Source organism: Octodon degus, unplaced genomic scaffold (genome assembly GCF_000260255.1).
Source record: "Octodon degus isolate 3935 unplaced genomic scaffold, OctDeg1.0 scaffold00062, whole genome shotgun sequence".
In the NCBI taxonomy this organism is placed as follows: Eukaryota; Metazoa; Chordata; class Mammalia; order Rodentia; family Octodontidae; genus Octodon; species Octodon degus.
Genome location: NW_004524638.1, coordinates 8340845 through 8357954, shown reverse-complemented (window position 1 = coordinate 8357954; position 17110 = coordinate 8340845). Strand labels below are relative to the sequence as shown.

General features: G+C 52.4%; 1 protein-coding gene across 11 annotated transcripts in view; it reads right to left on the bottom strand.

Moving 5' to 3' along the window:
- Mtss1 (MTSS1, I-BAR domain containing) overlaps positions 1-17110 on the bottom strand; it is a 147952-nt gene that overhangs the window by 3877 nt on the left and 126965 nt on the right. For 7 of the 11 annotated variants that reach the window (XM_004634423.3, XM_023718779.1, XM_023718780.1 and 4 more), the window contains 6 exons: positions 16120-16131; positions 7979-8136; positions 7073-7180; positions 5872-5969; positions 3734-3944; positions 25-219 (listed from right to left, as the gene is read on the bottom strand). In XM_004634423.3, the coding sequence (XP_004634480.1) occupies positions 25-219; positions 3734-3944; positions 5872-5969; positions 7073-7180; positions 7979-8136; positions 16120-16131 (782 nt within the window). Of the gene's footprint in view, positions 1-24; positions 220-899; positions 1020-3733; positions 3945-5871; positions 5970-7072; positions 7181-7978; positions 8137-16119; positions 16132-17110 lie in introns of all 11 variants that reach the window. The other 4 variants (XM_023718773.1, XM_004634424.3, XM_004634426.3 and 1 more) reach the window with 4 other exon arrangements.

The window sequence follows — 17110 nt, the reverse complement described above, 5'->3', positions numbered from 1 at the left end:
GGGGCCAGGACAGGGGACACAAACCTTCCAGCTAGGGATCTGAGATGACGGGAACATGCCAGGCCCAATGGTGTAATAATGTGCGCAGTCTGGAAGGTGGACAGAGGTGACCCGAGGGAGCAGGCGGGAGGCGGGCAGGCAGTGAGGGAAAGGGCCTGCACCCACGGGCCCCACGTGGGCCTCACTTGATAAACTACAGTGAGAAAACCCATTAGACAACTGGAAACAAACAAAAAGAGGGAAGAAAAGGAAAAAATTAATATAACAGGATGAGTGCGGAGGTACACGATGGCATTGACATTGGGGGGAGGGGAACCTGGGTGTCAGGACACAACAAGGCTCTGCTGCTCGTGGGTGACCCTCGATGCGAGAGGAGAGCGAGGCGCAGGCACACACTGCCTGGCGCCGCTGAGGATTCCGTCAAGGAACTGTCACATCTGCATTTCAGCAGTGTAAAATTCATCAGCGTCCTTAACCTGCAGTGTTTACTGCAGTTTTTGATTAGTTAAGTAATGAAGCATGATTTCATGCGATAGGGATTGGCTCCTCTCTTACGCCAATTCACAAATCTTGAAGTGCATCTGTTCACTGTAGGTTTTGAAAATCATCACCCAGTTCAGGAGCAGATTCCAAACCAAGGATGGGTGTGGGGAACTGCAAGGGAGAGGGTAGGTGCGCACGCAGTGCCTGTCCTGGAAGGAGCCTTCAAACCTCCAAACTCCCCATGGCCCCTCCTAGGAGTCCCCTTGCTCCCTGAGACACAGCCCTCAGCCTGCTCCAGCCCTGTCCCCAGGAAGGGCCTGCTCGCAGGGTAGATGCCGAGTGTCTGAGTTCCTGCAGCTGTGCTGGCTGCAGGTGGGGACAGGAGGCCCGCGGTGGCTGCGACCCTGGGTGGTCACCTTCTCTGTGGATGCCCAGGCGCCCATGGTGGAGCCTGAGCTGACAGAGGTGGGAGAGCTGCACTCGCTCACTGACTGGCAGGTTTCCGAGGCTTCGGAGGAGGCTGAGCTGGACGAGTTCTGCAGCGGAAGGGACCACACGAGGGGACCAACAGACCAAAACCACACGCCACCAAAATCATAAGAAATCAAAGTAAAGGAGTGGGGCAGGGAGGGCACATACAGAGACAGACAGATACACAGAAGGGGGGGATGAGAGAGCGCAGGGTTAGGGTGACTCGTCTCCACTCTGCACTCACACAAGAGATTTCAGGCCCCCGAAGCACAGCACGCAACCTGGCAAACTCTAGCCCTGCTAATGTGTGCTTCGGGTGCTGCTTCCTCCACGTGCCTGGCCCTGAGGGGCCGGCCACGGCAGCAGGGCTGTGTTCTCTGGGGCCCCAAATCCCGTCCCCAGGCATAGACATTACTTATAACCCAAGGCTGACCGCAGCGTGGGCACTGTCACGTCCACCCAGAGCGGCTCTCCTGCCTGCACTGTTGCTGTGCGGGGTGGCCCCGAGCTGTCAGACCCAGCGAGCTACCCCTGCCTAGAGGGCGATCTGGGGGTGGGGCTAGGAAAACCTGCAGTGAGGTTTTCAGTGCCACGATTCGAACACAGCAGCTGCGGGGGGCTGCGTGAGGACTCCTCCTCCCATGGATAGGTCCTACGTTCTGGTGCCAACCACAGGCAGGGCATGTGCTTCCAACGGGCCTTCTGAAGACTTCTGCTGGCAGGGCTACATGTCATGTCACCGTCACACCCAAGTTCCCATCCGGGTCCTGGCAGGTGATCCGGGAAGACAGATGAGCTGCCATGACGGCGCTTCTGTCAGCCAGCTCCCAGGCACGACTTGACCACGCCAGGGACCTACCTGGAGTATCTCTCTGTTGCGGGTAACCTCCACCTTCACCTTAACCCCAGGATGTCGAGACAAGCCCTGCCCCCAGAAGTGTTCCTGAATTCACTATCAGGGAACCCACACTGGTGTCTCTGTCCCTTTTAGCCACATCAAAAAGGTTCCTACAAAGCCACAGATGTTAAGCTTTCCCTGCCTGCAAAGACAAGGGGCCAGGATGACATCCAGCAGAGCGCAGGCCTCTGAGGAGTCAAAGCAAGGTCAGGCTAGAGGGTGGATGGGCACCCTCGCGGCCTGAGCCTTCCTGTGCAGCCCAGGATCCAAAGTGCGAGAGTTTGGAGCTTTGTCTCTGCCAGGTCTAGTTGAGGAACTGTGGACTTCAAAGCTCTCTAAATTTAAGGGTTTTTCATCTTTAGAATGAGGGTCAAAAGTATCTAAATTAAAGGTGACTCTACTGCCTTCAGGCTGATCTATGCAATTTCCTTAAATCTCCCCTACCTTATAATTACAAGCAGTCATAATGCCTTAAAAAAAAAAAAAAAGGTCTCTATTAAATCCTGCAGCATCTTGGATTTTGTTGAAACTTCTCTAATGCTACTAGTCAAATCAATCAGGTACAGGCTTTCAGATTTCTAAAATCCCCAATTTCCACCTTCTGCTTTCCCTGGCCCTCCTAGAGTAAAAGCACAGTCTCACCCCCAAAACAGTCACGCGTGCATGCATACACACACACACACACACACACACACACACACACACAGTCTCGGATAGGAGGCCATGTAGTACAGCTTTATTCTTCAGAAACCACTATCTGTACATGAGGCTATGCCCTTCCAGCCTGACGAAAACAAGCCCGCCATCATGCTGCCCGCGAGAACAGCCTCTGAGGAGCGCACGTCCCGCTTTCCTCCTGACCATTCACACTGTGTGCAAGCAGGACAGGTAAGGGTTAGTGATGCACGCTGCAGGGACAAGGTGACACCTTAAGAGAGAGGCTAAGTCGAAGCACCCACTAGACACAGCACGATGGACAAGCACACTAAAACTAGAGCAGTGGCACTGGGACCTCCACATTCTGTATGAAACTGAGTCTCTAAATAAGGAAGAAAAAGAGGTCACAAGAAAGCAAAAAAAAAAAAAAAAAAAGCTAAAGAGCTCAAAGTTCACCAGTCAGGAGCAATCAGATGCTCTGGCCTAGGTTCCCCAGAAGGTGGCGCTACGGAGCTCAAGAGGTGGCAGAACAGCACACCCACTCTTCAGTAAACTGCTGCTTACCAAATGCCAGGCCAGCGGGCGCACACTGGCACTATGGCAGAGGCACTGAGGGGCACACAAGGGCCGACAATGCACATGAAGGCTGTCCGGTTTCCTTCTCAGCCCTTGCTTTGGCTGTAGCTGGCGCACTGGCTGGGTTGAGCTGGAATGACGCCCCCTGACCCAAGACATCCCACACCGCCCCCTTCCCCGGGGTCCAAGCACCATCCGCATTCTCCACAGCGGCGCTGGTAATTCATCCTCACTGGAAACAAACTGATAGATGGAAGCCGAGAGGGCCAAAGAAAGGCATCGGAATTGCTTTTCAACAACATGCTCTTGGGCTGTTAAGGGGTGCAGGAGGCAAGCCCACTGCAGTACTGCCCACCGACAGAAGCTCACTAGGCGGCCTCCTGCAGGAGTGCCAGAGGGGCCACAGCTCCAGGCCACCGGCTATGCAGGAGAGCTTCCCACGCCAAGGTCGTGCTCAGCCATACCTCCAGGCAATGCCCACCATCCCTCCCTGTGAGGAGCAGCACCTTGAGGTACAAGGAATGAGCCAAGGTGTTCCACATCAGCACACAAGGTCTGTCCCTGCCAAGGTCCTACTGTGGCTCTGGCCACCACTGGTGATCAGGGCACCTGCTGCACCAGCTGCTCCTTGAGCTGAGGGCCCCTTACCTGGTTGGCAGTCTCAGGCGGCATGGGGGAGGGCGACTTGGACTGGAAGGCATCCTGGGATATGAATCCTGAGTCATGGGAGGACACGCTGGACAGCCTCACGGGCGCCTGCTGGGCCAGGTTGGAGCTGCGGTAGCGGTAATGCGAGCTGGGAGAGTGCGAATGGGAGCCGCTGGAGCGCGAGTCGCTGCTGTTGACACTGTTGAGGCTGCTGTGAGGGGCAAGGAACGATGGCAGCCACGGGGGCAACAGGGAGAAGAAGGGGACAGCAGGAGGGAGAGGGAGGGGGAGGGGGCACAACATAGTGTGATCAGCTCTTGGCCTTGGACAAGCACAGCCCCTCAGGCAGCTGGTACCAAATCACTAACCTAGCAAACAGTGTTTTCCTCAGCTGAGCAGAGGAGCGGGGACCTACGTCTCTGGTGAGGTAGTGCACACACCAACGCCTGTGATTCAGAAGGCTCAAGGACGCCCACCCTTGCTGTGTCACCTCCGGGGCACCTGCTACCACAGCTGACCTCATCTGCCTGCAGACAGGACCACCGGGAGCCACACCCGTCATGGCTTCTGCACAGCTTGGTCAAGTGTCCTGAGCCAGACCAGCCAGGTCCAGGGACCAGCTCAGCACAACCAACTGCAGCTGAAGGGCTCCCCAGGGCGACGGCACCCCGACCAGCGCAAGCCCACAGAAGAGCATCAGCGGGCCGGCCAGTGTGTGTGCGTGCATGCATTTCACCTTTTATTTAAAAAGCGAGAGCTTTAGTTAACAGCCTTCTCCTGATTGCAGGTGTTTCTCTGTGTAAGAGCGGCCGGCATGAAAGGACACCTGCCAGAGGCAGGCAGCTTTCAGCCTCCCGAGGCAATCTGAGCCTCGCTGTTTGCTTCCGAGATGGAGCAGTACTCAGGAAGGCACACGATGACACACGCCCTCGGAGTGTGCTGCCTGCATTCTATCTCCTGGTGCAAGAAGCAGACTGGGTCCACACAGAGGCCCGGCCTCAGAGGGAGGAATGCACATGGCGGCCAGCGCTTCCGCTCTAGGCCCTGCAGGAGACAGCTCTGCACAGGAGGCAGCCATGCAGTCCCCTAGGATTCTTGTTACAATGTGGGGCAGTCTGCTGGAGGGGTAAATACCACTGTTTCTGCCTTTACCCCAGAGCCAGCCAGAGAAGGCACCTGGGGAGGGACGGTGAAACTCAGAGCAAAGCCCTGCAACAAGCTCATAGCAAAGCAACGTGCTTTCCTACTTAACTGAGATTATAAGGAAGGAAAGATACCACGCAGCTGGTTTACCCAGAAACACACTTTTCTTGGCTCCTAAAATAATATATTTCTCTCACGCGCAGGCTAATACAGAGTCCCCAAAAGACGACAAGAAGCCACATGACAGCTCAGGGGCAGTGTCAGGCAGTACTCCTGAGCTGCCTGCTAGGTGAGTCTCTGCAGGCTGCAGCGAGCAAGCCAGCAGCAGGATGTACAGACGTTCCTTCCGTATGCAGGCTGAGCAGGTCCGTCCTGCGCCTTAATCGCATCCTCAGGAAGTGGGCATTCACCGGCTGTGACATGTCACATAAAGCGACTAGCAGCAGGTGTAGTGGATCTAGGAATCTCAGCTGTGCAGGACAATGCTTCCTGCTTTCACAAAGAGAACAAACGTTCTCTGGCAGCAAGAACAGCCACCTAACAAAGCGGCTAGGGCAGCAGTCCTGTGCACGGCAGGACTAGTCTAAACGAGCCTGGGTCCGAGCAGGTAACAGGATCGCTGGGGAGAGCAATGTGACAGTGACACCAGTGACAGCGCAGGAAATCCATTTACTCTGGAAACAAAGACGGGGTGGGGCACAACCCTGCGGCTGCCTCTGCTTGCTCCAGCAACTGGGAATCAGCCTGTGTAAGAAGCATGCCATCCACCTTTCCTTAGTGCTTGGGCCTTTTGCTCTGCTGCACGCGCTCTCCACCAGTCTAGGGGATTAACATAATATATTTCTGACCTCAAATTAATCCAGAGCCAAAGCATGAGACCAAAATCATGACTATTCTTTGAGCTGATTGGCTCACCACGTGCTGTTTAAAATGACAGAGATAGAGACCGGCTCCTCTGTTCACGCTGAAACCAGCTCGTCCCCACCCTCACCTACCTGCAGACGCTGGACTTTCTGGACATGGTGGTGCTGGGAGAAGAGGGTGGCGTCTGATAGGACCAACTGTAATCAGAACCTTTCAAGTCCAAAATCACCTGAGGGGACAGAGCCAAGAGGGTGAGCAAGGTGCCAAGAAGGGACACAGCCTTCGCCACACTCCCACCCTGACAGAAACATCAAAACGCTGCCCTCACAGGCAGCAGCTTTAAAGGAGAAAGCGGGACATTTTGTCATTGCAGGGCTCTACTAATAACCCATCAATGTTGCGATCTGCAGCATGCAGAAGTGTGGCTAAGGCAGGATGCGGAGGAAGGGAAAAGCATGAAACACCAGTAAAGAGAGCCCATCAAGGCGGCCATGTAACGAGTTCAAGAGCCGGCAGGAGTTTCACCCTGTAGCGCCCCCACAAAGGCAAGAATGGTCCGGATTTGCTGAATAGGTACCATAACCACTTCCTATTCGCTGGCCACCTGCGCCCGGTTTGACCATGATCAGGAACTTTAAGAGCTGATGGAACCGAGAGCAAGCCCGTTCCTCTGCAATTATCTTTGCACCCATCAGCCCTGCCTGCCAAAGAGCCCTTGCGTGGAAGGCACACCTAGCGCTCACAGCAAGTCGCTCACCCACAACCTGACTGGAAGCACGCTCTGGGCTGCTAGAGGAAACTTTTCATAGCATACAAAGATACGAGCTCCCAAATGCGTCGCCAGCTGAGTCTCCCCAGAGAAGGCAAGAACTATCCCGAGAGGGCTCATCCAGCGTGGGGCTCTTCAGCCTCCCCCAAATGTATCTGTAGTGTTGATACCACATGCACCAGATGAACGCAGCCTAAGGCGCCATCTTTTTTCTAAGAGCCCTTCGCAAGCATGAGCACAGGGGAGAAAAGGAGGCTGGCGAGCTGCAACCACCCATGCACACCGTCGCAAGGCTACCCCTGGGGTTGTCGAACAGGGGTCAAGAGACAGCGCGATGGCCTGGCACAGGTGCCTTCCCCACTGGCCAGGTGAGCCTGGGGAAGCGACTCCATCGAGCTCCAGTGCCGCGTGGTCCTGCTCCACAGACAGGCCCAACAGTGCAGGTGAGCTGAGGACATGTGCGCAGAGCACCTGGAATGGGGCTGCTGCGCAACACTGGCACCCAACAGCACGGCTGTGGGGACCCCGGCCTGTGCCCCCGAGTGCTTGCCCGGCACCCCGACCTGTTCGCTTGAGGAGGGCAGTTTGTGAGGGTCCATGGTCAGGCTCTTCAGGTCTTCCGATATGGTCTGCAGGTGGGTGATTTCCCCCAGCATCGAGATTTCCTCTTCCTGCAGGAAAACAGTTCGCTGGCTAGTGCCACATGTCATACACTCCTGGTCTTAGTCCAGCTGCTTTTGTCAGGGTCACTCATCACTGGGCTAGCTTTTCAACACGGAGTGATCAGCCACTGTCCTCTCTTGCTTTTTAAAAAACCATCTTAACAAATGTGGAACGGACACATTCCAAAGTTTCCAACTAGGATCAGGGGCCCAGGCAACGACGATCTAGGGGGAGTTCTACTCCCAGGGATCATCTCAGGCGCAGCCTCTTGCCAGAGATGAGAGAAGGGGCAGTGACGCCCTGCTACTGGCTTTCACAGGCGCTCACCTGGAGTTCTCAGTCACAGGACGTGACTCATTCATTGAAACTTTTTTTGCTCTGACCTCATGGTCTCTCCTCGAGCTTCAGCTTGGCCCCAAGTCAGAAGCATCACCTGGACAGCTGGTTTAAACACATTATCGGGGGGCCCCAACCCAGAGGTTTGGAATTCAGTGGTCTGGAGTGAGCCTGAATATTTCAGTTTCCAAACAGTTCCCGGGTGATGTTAGCAGCTGGACTGCCTGTGGAGAACCACTCTACTAGGCCTCTTCAATCTGGGCAAGGTACAGTGGCGCCAACTGTGCCCAAGTAAAGGCCCACACGGCTACCCGCACTTGAAGGCAATCCCTGGCCTACGGGCATGACTCCCCACTGTGACTGCAGACATGTGACACACTGTCACCGACTCACACAGGTCGATGAGCAAGTACCAAAGGAAAACCCTCCCCACTCGACAGGGCAAGCCGCCCCGAGCGACTTCAACTTACAATCACTGGCCGCAGCATGGAGATGAAGGTGCAGAACCGGCCCCGTTCTTCGATCAGAGCCTTGCGGACCGCCTGCTTCTCTGTTTCCTCCAACAGGAGATACTTGTCGTTGACGTCCTGGAGAGCACTGTCCAACTGGGGCTGGATGTCACCTCTCCCTGTGGACAAAACAAAGCCCCAGTACAGCTTGCTGAGACGCCAGCCTCTGAGACAAGGGCCTCTCCTCCCTGGCTTCCTTTTGGAGTCCAGACCACAACTTTTGAGGACTGAGGGGCAGGGGAGACTTAAGACTCCCCAAAGACTGAAGGCAGCTATTCTCCTTAGGAACCTATTCCAATTTCCAATACGTGAACAGTGTGTTTATTTGGTTTGCTTGCGCTGAGGAGACCCTCCTGAGGGGCCTCTACAAGAGCCCCTCTGCTGCTTTCTGGCCTTGCACAACCCCCACAGGGGCTGCCACAGAGCCCCACAGCCAGAGAGGGCGCTTTCCTTCCAGAGCACCCTGAGGAGGCTTGAGAAGGATGGACACAGCGGGGTCAGTAAGTGGGGAGCATGGGGTGACACACCAGAGACTAGTTCCTGACTTCCATTCTGGGCTTCCTGGGGGCATTTTACATGTTACCCAAACACAGAATTCCTGAACTGCTTCAAGACAGGATTCTGGCCTTTCCCTGAAGAAGCCCCAGGACAAGGCCATGTATACTAAGTACTTAATAAACATCTGTTTAACAGATTTAAACACAGAATACTAGAGCCAGAGGGGGTCTTGGTGGTTACACAAACTAACCTGCTGTGTTTCAGTAGAGGGCAAGCCCTAGAAAAGCTTTGAGGTCTGTCCAAGGTCACCAGGAGAAAGGAAAAGACCTAGGTCAGAGCCCCACTCACTGTGCTCCTCAGCAGCACCTCAAAGCCAAAGAACAAGCCCCCCACTCCCAGGAGGAGCTAGGCCAGTGACTGTCTAACCCTACAGGAACGACATGCAGATGTTCAACGTGATGTACCACGGGATCTGAAGAAAGGGCAGAGCCAACTATCCTGGATACAGGAATAAATCTCCTAAGCTGAGAAGAAAACTTAACTGGGAGCAAGAGGCAGTCAGGCTTAAAAAACAACCCCATAGGCAAGGCCATATTTTCATAATGAAAGCCAATACCTATGCACGGTGTAAGCTTTACGTTCGCATACAATGGGAAGATCATACACAGTCAAAGCTTACCCCTGAAGGTGCTGTACAGAGAGCAGGAAAGCTGAGCACATGCAAATGCGCGGGGACACAGGTGACTCCCGCTAGGAGAAGCCTGTACAGACACACCACACATAGCATCTGAGGCCACAGACCGTCTTCTCCAAGGGTTACAGTACAGAAGAAGCTTGACACTGCAAAAGCTTCAGTGTGTTTTTAGGGTGGCCCACTCACCCCTTCCTCCTCTGTCACCAGCCACCCCTCCAGAAAAATCCTCTATCGCTTCTTCAGCTTCTTCCCCAAGGATGCAGGGAAGCCACCCCCACACATCACCTGGCCAGCAGAGCCACCAGCCTCTTGAGTTTTAGCGGACAAAACTCCAAGGAGCAAGTACTCACTCTCGTACACGCCTTCCTCCTCCATGGCCACAGGCTCACGGAGGGCAGGCTGGGCCTCAGCATGCTATGAGCATGTGGACCTTCTCTATTCCTGTACTAAAACGCGCCTGTACAACCAAATCCTGTACCCTGAACAGACCACACAAGCCCACGCTTCTGAAGCTCCAGAGGGGGCCAGACTTTCACTCTCAGCACCTGGCAAGGCCCTGTGGCTAGCTGTGGCCCTGCGGGGAGGCCGTGTGGCTCAGGGCTAACCAAGGCCTTCTCCAAGCCTCTCAACCCTGCCCCTGCACCGTTCTAACAGCAAGACGTGAAGGGCTGCAGCCCACAGCAAAATGGCCTGGGAGAGAAGCACAAAGAGGGGCTGTGGTGACAGCAGGTCAAAATCCATGACGTTTGATTCAACCTGCTGGACATGCCTTGGTTATGGGTGGGGTTTAGACCTAGTGAGGCTTCCGGGGGTGACTGGGCCCTGAGAATCCCTCCAAAGAACCACCGCTACATGTGCTGAAGGACATGGGGCCCCAACAGAAGGGACGTGAACAGGAAGCAGCACCTTCCTCCCAGCCTGCCCTTCTCTCGGCTTCCTGGTCACCATGATGTGAGCAGTTTTTCTCCTGTCCCACCACGCCGTCCTGCCTTGGAGCCAGCTGACCATGGACTAAAAGCCGTGGATTCATGGCTACAGGTGTCAGGTATTGGGGTCTCAAGTGATGAGGAAAGCAACTACTGTGATTATGAAAAGGCACTTTTAAAAGAAACTATGAACATACAGAACTGGAACCATGTCACCTTTACTTCCTTTGAAAAGTTAGAAAGGATAAGGCTAGTTGTAATAACAGACGTTTATATATCTAAATAGGAAAATACCAGGCACAGTGGCACACGCCTGCAATCCCAGCACTCTGGAAGCTGAAGCAGGAGGGGCACCAAAAGTTTGAAGCCAATTATGGGCTACTGGACTCTCTTAGAATATTTTGCTGAGTTTACACACCTATAATATTCAAATAACGGAACTTAGCAAAAAAAGGGGATACAGATGAATGTCCATTTTGTATCTGTGTATTCAAAGTGGTTAGGATAGATATATAGTTGCATTCTCTTAATGAACAGAGGGATTTGTTCTAATGGTGTTTGTAAATAGGATCTCAAGTCTGCACCTTGTACAGCAATTAACCACTAGGAAGAATGTATGAAGTGTGTTAATTATTAAAACTGTCCTAGCGATTTGATTTGAAAAAAAAAAAAGTTTGAAGCCAGCCTGGGCTACAAAGTGAGTCCAAGAACAGCCTGAACTACATAGCGAGACCCTCCCGAGCTAGCTAGCTAGAGATAGGTAAGTAGATAGATAGATGATAGATAGACAGATAGATAGATAGATAGATAGATAGATAGATAGATAGACAGACAGACAGACAGACAGACAGATGTCTGTGCTATCCTATGTTCACAACAGTTAATTTAATATGCATTGCATTGTACCTAAAGGACTCTCAAACTGCAGTATTTTAAAGTATAACAATTGCCTATGACTACAGAGAGACGATTTCCATTTAGAGTATTTCATAACCTAAAAGCAAAATGATTATGTCTTAAATTCCTACCCCAACCTGTAATTACACTTATCAGAAACAACTGTGGGAGAAAGTGTTTCGTGGCCCAGCTGGATGCACCAATTTTAAGACTCAGTCATCAGTCCTGAGTTGTGCTGGTGCTGACTTAACACAGCGGGTACCTGGGATCCCAGGACTGGCTCCAGGAGCCCGGTGGACACCCAGCTCCCGGGAGAGTCGAGCCCCTCATGAAATAAAGGACTGGCACCTACATAACCCATTCACACTTCCCCTCCTGCCTGACACAAACGCTACGGAAACGGCTACTAAGCGACCCACATCAGACACGGTACCAAGAAGTCTGCACATACTCAGTTCAGCTGCACTTGGGGGGTGTCTTTTTTTGGGTTGTTTCTTGGTTTTTGGGGTTTTTTTGAGATAGTGTCTCACTATGCAGCTCAGATTAGCCTTGAACTCGCAGTGATCCGCTTGCCTCAGCCTACCAAGTACTGGAATTAAAGCGTTTGCCAACACACCCAGCTTCAGCTGCAATTTTTAAAAACATATTTTTGTCCACTTGTGATTAAATCTGTGAATTTTAAGCTAAAAACCTCCCAGGGTGGCAGTGTCAGGGGCACAGCCCCCACGGTCCTCTGCTCCCCCAGGGCCTTACTGCGCCCTATCTCTCCTGTGTGTCTCCACCCATGTCCCCCCACCCCCTTCGTGACCTCTCACCTGAGCGGCGCACTACCTGTCCCACAGTGGCCCTGTGCAGACTCTACCAGTGCTGTCACTCTCAGGAAAGTACGCTGTCCGTAGCCAGCATGGCCTGCTCTCCAGGCACACGTGGGTCCTGCTTGTCCCCAGGCAGCCTAGCCTCACTGGGCCTTCTCTCCCATCCTGCAGGTCTAGGCACCACGCCATCCCATCTTCACAGACCTCCCTCCTCACCTCTCCATGAGGCAGGGCCCCCTCCCCTGGCAGAGTCCCCATTTGGCTCAGGACTCCCCTGTACTCGTCCTCCTCAGCTCTCAGCTCAATTCATCGCCGTTTCCCAAATTATTTATTCAGTATCGCTTTCCCTACTGATTGAAGAGTCCCATGAGCTTTGCTCCACGCCCATCTTCTCACTGGCATCCTTCTTGGAAGACAGAGGCTCTCAAATATTTGCAATTGAATGAGGCACTGGTAGAACAGCCCGACCCACCTGCTTACTGGCTCACCCACTGTGCCCTTAAATGGCTTCAAAACCAACACATTCCAGAAAGGCCAACCTGCCAGAAGAGGATAGGGAGGGCTAAAACACCCCGATGGGCTTTCCAGACAGCATTCCTGAGCGAAGCAGTGCATCTGGCTTTTTCTTTAAAATCTAACTCATCCTCAGTCCTGAGACTTCTCTTTTCCACTGCCAGTCTCCAGGTCTGGATTCTATTTATGCTGCAGAATTCTGGTGAGCAGCAGCCAGAAGCTGTGTACACCCTGCCCTGAAGAGTGTCACGCTCCCGAGACACACCAGGGGACCGGCAGCCTGCCAGGGGCCAAGGAGCATGCCTCTGTAGGGAGGAAGGTTTCCTGGTCACGGAGGAGAACTCACAAAGCTCTCCAGGGTGAAGGTCTTCTATCACTACCCTAACATGCACACTTTATTTTCCTCAATCTCTACATAAACATTCAAGGAAGGAATGAATCTCCCTTCTGGTCAGGTCAACCCAGAGTGAGGCAGATGAAGTGGCTTCCCCAGGCCACGGCTCCCAGCACGATGCGCATTTCTGCTCAGAAACACAGCAGGCAGCAACATCTGGATTTCTCTGTCGGAAGCCCATGTGGACATTTTCTGTACTTCCTGACCACGCCCAACACAAGCGCTGGATACCCTACCTCACACCGGGAACATCACGGTTGGCGTCACCTGCTGCTCCCAGCCCGCATGCCCCACACCTCTCTGCAGCTACACAATGACTTCATGACTACACCAAAGGCCACGCACAACAAAGGGTTCTAGACCAGGAGGTGCCACCCCAGGATATGGTGGGCCAAAGGTGTCGAGGAGTTAGCAGAACATCCAAGGCCACTTCTGCGACAGGCAGCTGAGTTAGACAGAAACACAGGCAGCCAGGGTCAGGCCCTCAAGGAGATAGTACGGAAGAAAAGATGACTTTGCAGCTTTGGTTAGACAGACCACCGCTGTGGGCTAGACCTCTAGACAAAAGAATCAGCAAATGCAGCCACATACCTCCCTAAAGACAGGCATCCGGGACTGAGCTTCTAAATGAGTCTCTGGAGGCCTAAGAAGAGTCACTAACCCCACCCCACGAACCCCTCACCCCCCACCCCACAGGAAAGCCCCAGTTCTGTATTTGTGCCTGCTTACTGTGGTAACGTGCTTCCCCACTCGGTCCTGGATTTAATACATTTTACCCGAGTGACTGTGCTTGTAATCTTACTGGTTGCCCGCAGTTTTGTCCCACCTCATGCCCACCTGGAGAATTCCTGTCTCCACCTTTGAACTGCTTCACCACACAGTTTTGCTGTATAAAAAAACAGAAAAAATAGACTCGGGGGTAACCTGCTCAGGTCCCTCTTCTGTCCCTCTCTCGGACAGAAGCTTTTTTTCCCCCAACACAGGTATTCTGCTCCTAACCTCCATTGTTCCTAAAATTCGGTCTTTGGTTTTAAGAGAACTCAAACTCGGCTCAGGCATCTTTCAGGCTGGCAGTTTCATGCCACTATTACCACTTGTTTCTCCTGAGACAGACACAGGAGGCCACCACCAGGACTCTGGAAGACAACTGCCATCTGCTCTCAGAGGACGTCTGAATGAGGCGGTATCCCCTGAATGCCCGGTCTCTGCGTTTCTAGACCTCCCCAATCAGAATGCGGTACAACCAGCAGGGCCTCGTGGTTTCACTGGCAGTTACTGTTCTCCCTTTCGTGGTCCAGAAGGCAACCGAGCATCTACTAATTCATGGATGCCATCCTGCAGTCAGTGAGATTTTCCCACCAGAAGATGGCTGCCATCACCAATTCTATGTCATTTTCTAGTCTTTACTCTGTGTAGCAGCTTTTGGTTGATTTCTCCAAAGAAAAACAACCAGAAATCAAGACAAATTTGATTACGGAAGATGAATGTTTTTGGCCTTAATAGTTTTCAAACTCACTCATTTTGTTATTCTGTCAACCTACTGTGCCTCAGTTTCCCTCCACACGAGGATATAAGAACAAAGGAACTGACCCACACACAGCGCTCACAGCACAGGGACACAGCACCCCCGGCATGGCTCAGGCGCCACCGACACTGGCACCCACAGCCACCTCAGCACACACAGTAAGGTGGAGGAGATGACTGGGGAGATTCTCAAAAGTGGGCTGTCCTTGGAGATCCTCTTTGATGTAATTAAATGTGAAAGACCCCGTATTCTTTAACTAAAGGTTGGAGTTTCAGCATTAGGGTGCTGTTCTTGTCCTAGGGTCCTCAAAGTTCATGTGTTGGAAACTCAGTCCCTAGTGCTAGGGGCAGGGCTTGGGAGGAGAGGCTTTGGGGAGTGAGCAGGACCACATGCGCCAGAGGCCAGGGCTCCTCACAGCTTCACACAGCAGCCTGCTCTGTCTCACAGCCCTCTATTCTGTCACCATGCCGCAGGGACCGCCGGAACTGGGAGATGGATTCTCAGTGAAAGGCATCGTAGGACTCAGGAGCCAAGAGCCTGCCCTCGGCCAGCCCCTTCCCGCATGACTGCGCTATGTGCCATGTCCAAGGGACAGGTCCAGGGTTGAGTAGGCAGCTATCGGGCTCAGGGGCCAAAGGGGGAGGCGACTGGGGGACCACTGCACAGGAAGGAGGTGTCTTGTGCAGTGACAAGGATGCTCTGAAATGGTGATGGTGGCAGTACAACACTGTGAATGTGTAAAAAGCCACAGAAACATACAATCTTCAACAGTTAAAATGGTACATTTCATGTTACGGGAATTTTTTTGCAGTGAGAAAAACTGACTTACCTTCCTTCTAATGGTTTACTAAAAAACTATTCAAGCAGTTTCACAATGACAATATTAAGAACTGGAAGGGATCCGCCTTTTAAAAGTTGGGGAATGACCAGCCCAGCCCAGCACACGTGGGCGCAGAGATACCCATGTGCCCGTGTCACAGTGGGCCCCCTGCACTACCGTCTGAAGGACACCCATATGGACTGGGTTTGGTGTAGACGACAGAGTCCAATCTGAACACTTCGTAGAGCCACCATTCAAAGGCTCAAGGAACAGACGGGGACATGAGGCAAGGGGGCCAGGCGAACACCTCGCAGACAGAATGCCCGGGACAGGAGCGACAGTGACAAAGCTCCAGCGACCTGGGGCTTAGCAGCACAATTACTCACAGTGAGGCTTACGCTGAATCAAGAGAATCACATTTGGGGGCTAGAATTTGAAGGCCAGATCCCTCTGAGATCGAACACTTCACAAACTGCTGAAATAAGAAATACTTCTGATTTTTTTCTAAAAAAAAAGAATTATCAGGATTGGAAAGAACTGTATGGTCCTCTGCAGGCAAAGCTGGGTACTTTCCAACGTTCTTACAGCCAAATTTGATTTGGGAATTACTTTGAGAATTTACATAGCGTATCTATTCCATTTGTTTGTGGAATAGACAGACATATACATGCATGCACAGGCGTACATACATGTGTTCTGTGGAAACACACTGAATTCCCACAGAACAGAGGGCTTAAATCTCCTGGTATTTCTTTTTTCCACGAGTCTCGCACTGAATTATGCAGAACCCAAGGCCCATAGAACACGATGCTAGCACTCTCAACAGCCAAGCATCCAAGAAAGAAAATGATTAATACACGCACACACAATTTCATTGAAGTTACGGGAAATTAGGAGGCACATTTGATTGTTCTGAGCTGGCAAGAAAACTTGGGCAGCTAGAATGGGCCTGAACAAGCATGGAAGCCCACAGCAAGGACCACACCGTGCCCAGCCACCACAGCCGGAAGGCAGACTTACCCAGGGCGTCCACTGGAGGGCACACGGTGAGAAAGTGCAGGACACACAGTTGACACAAAAAGGAAAACAACAGTCACACTGGTGTTCGAGCAGCAGCCTCTTCCCTCTCGCTGGCCCGGGCCGCTGTACAGCCCACTCTGCCGGGGAAACCCACACCCACCAAGGGCTGTGTTCTCGCTTCCCTGCTGGCCTGCCCAGTACTCACCAGGGCTCTTCCCTTCTCCCCTGAACAGAGACCCTCCTAGTTAGTACTGCTCAGACAGGAAGGGCTTGGGGAAGAGAAATGAAGACTATATGCCTGCAGGAGGCCAACTCAGATGGCTCGGCAAGGAAGCCTTTTAAGTGTAATTTATGATAAACTGAAAAACACATCAGGGAAATCCAGCAAACCAAACTTTAAAGCAGAATAAAAGTTAAAGGAAACTGAAGAACCTAAAATTTTACTATAATCACAAATACTATGTGGGTGCGACACTGTAAGTCTATTATATACGGATTCTTTTTGTTTGTCTGTTTGTGCGGTACCAGGGATCGAGCTCAGGACCTTGCACTTGCCAGGCAAGCACTTACTCCACTGAGCTATCTCCCCTGCCCTATATATGGATTCTTGAAGTGGTTCACATGTCACCATTCCGGTTCTTCCTCTCAAGAAAGTTCCTTACCCTTTTAGTGGTCACAGATCAAAACAGAAAGCTTTACCAAAATTAATGGTTTTATTTATTTATTTCTTTTATCTTTGCACTGCCAGGGCTCAAACCTAGTAGTGCCTTAAATATTCTAGGCAAGTATTCTGTTCCTGAGCTCCATCCTCAGCCCAATTTTTAAATTCAGATTAATAATATGAAGGCCAGGGAGGCAGTTCAGAGGTAGAGCACTTGCCTAGCTAGCATGTACATGTTAGATCCCAAGAACTCAATCCCCAGTACTGTAAAAGGTGGTGGTAGTGGTGGTGGTGGTGGTGGTAGTGGTGGTGGTGGTGGTGGTGGTGGTG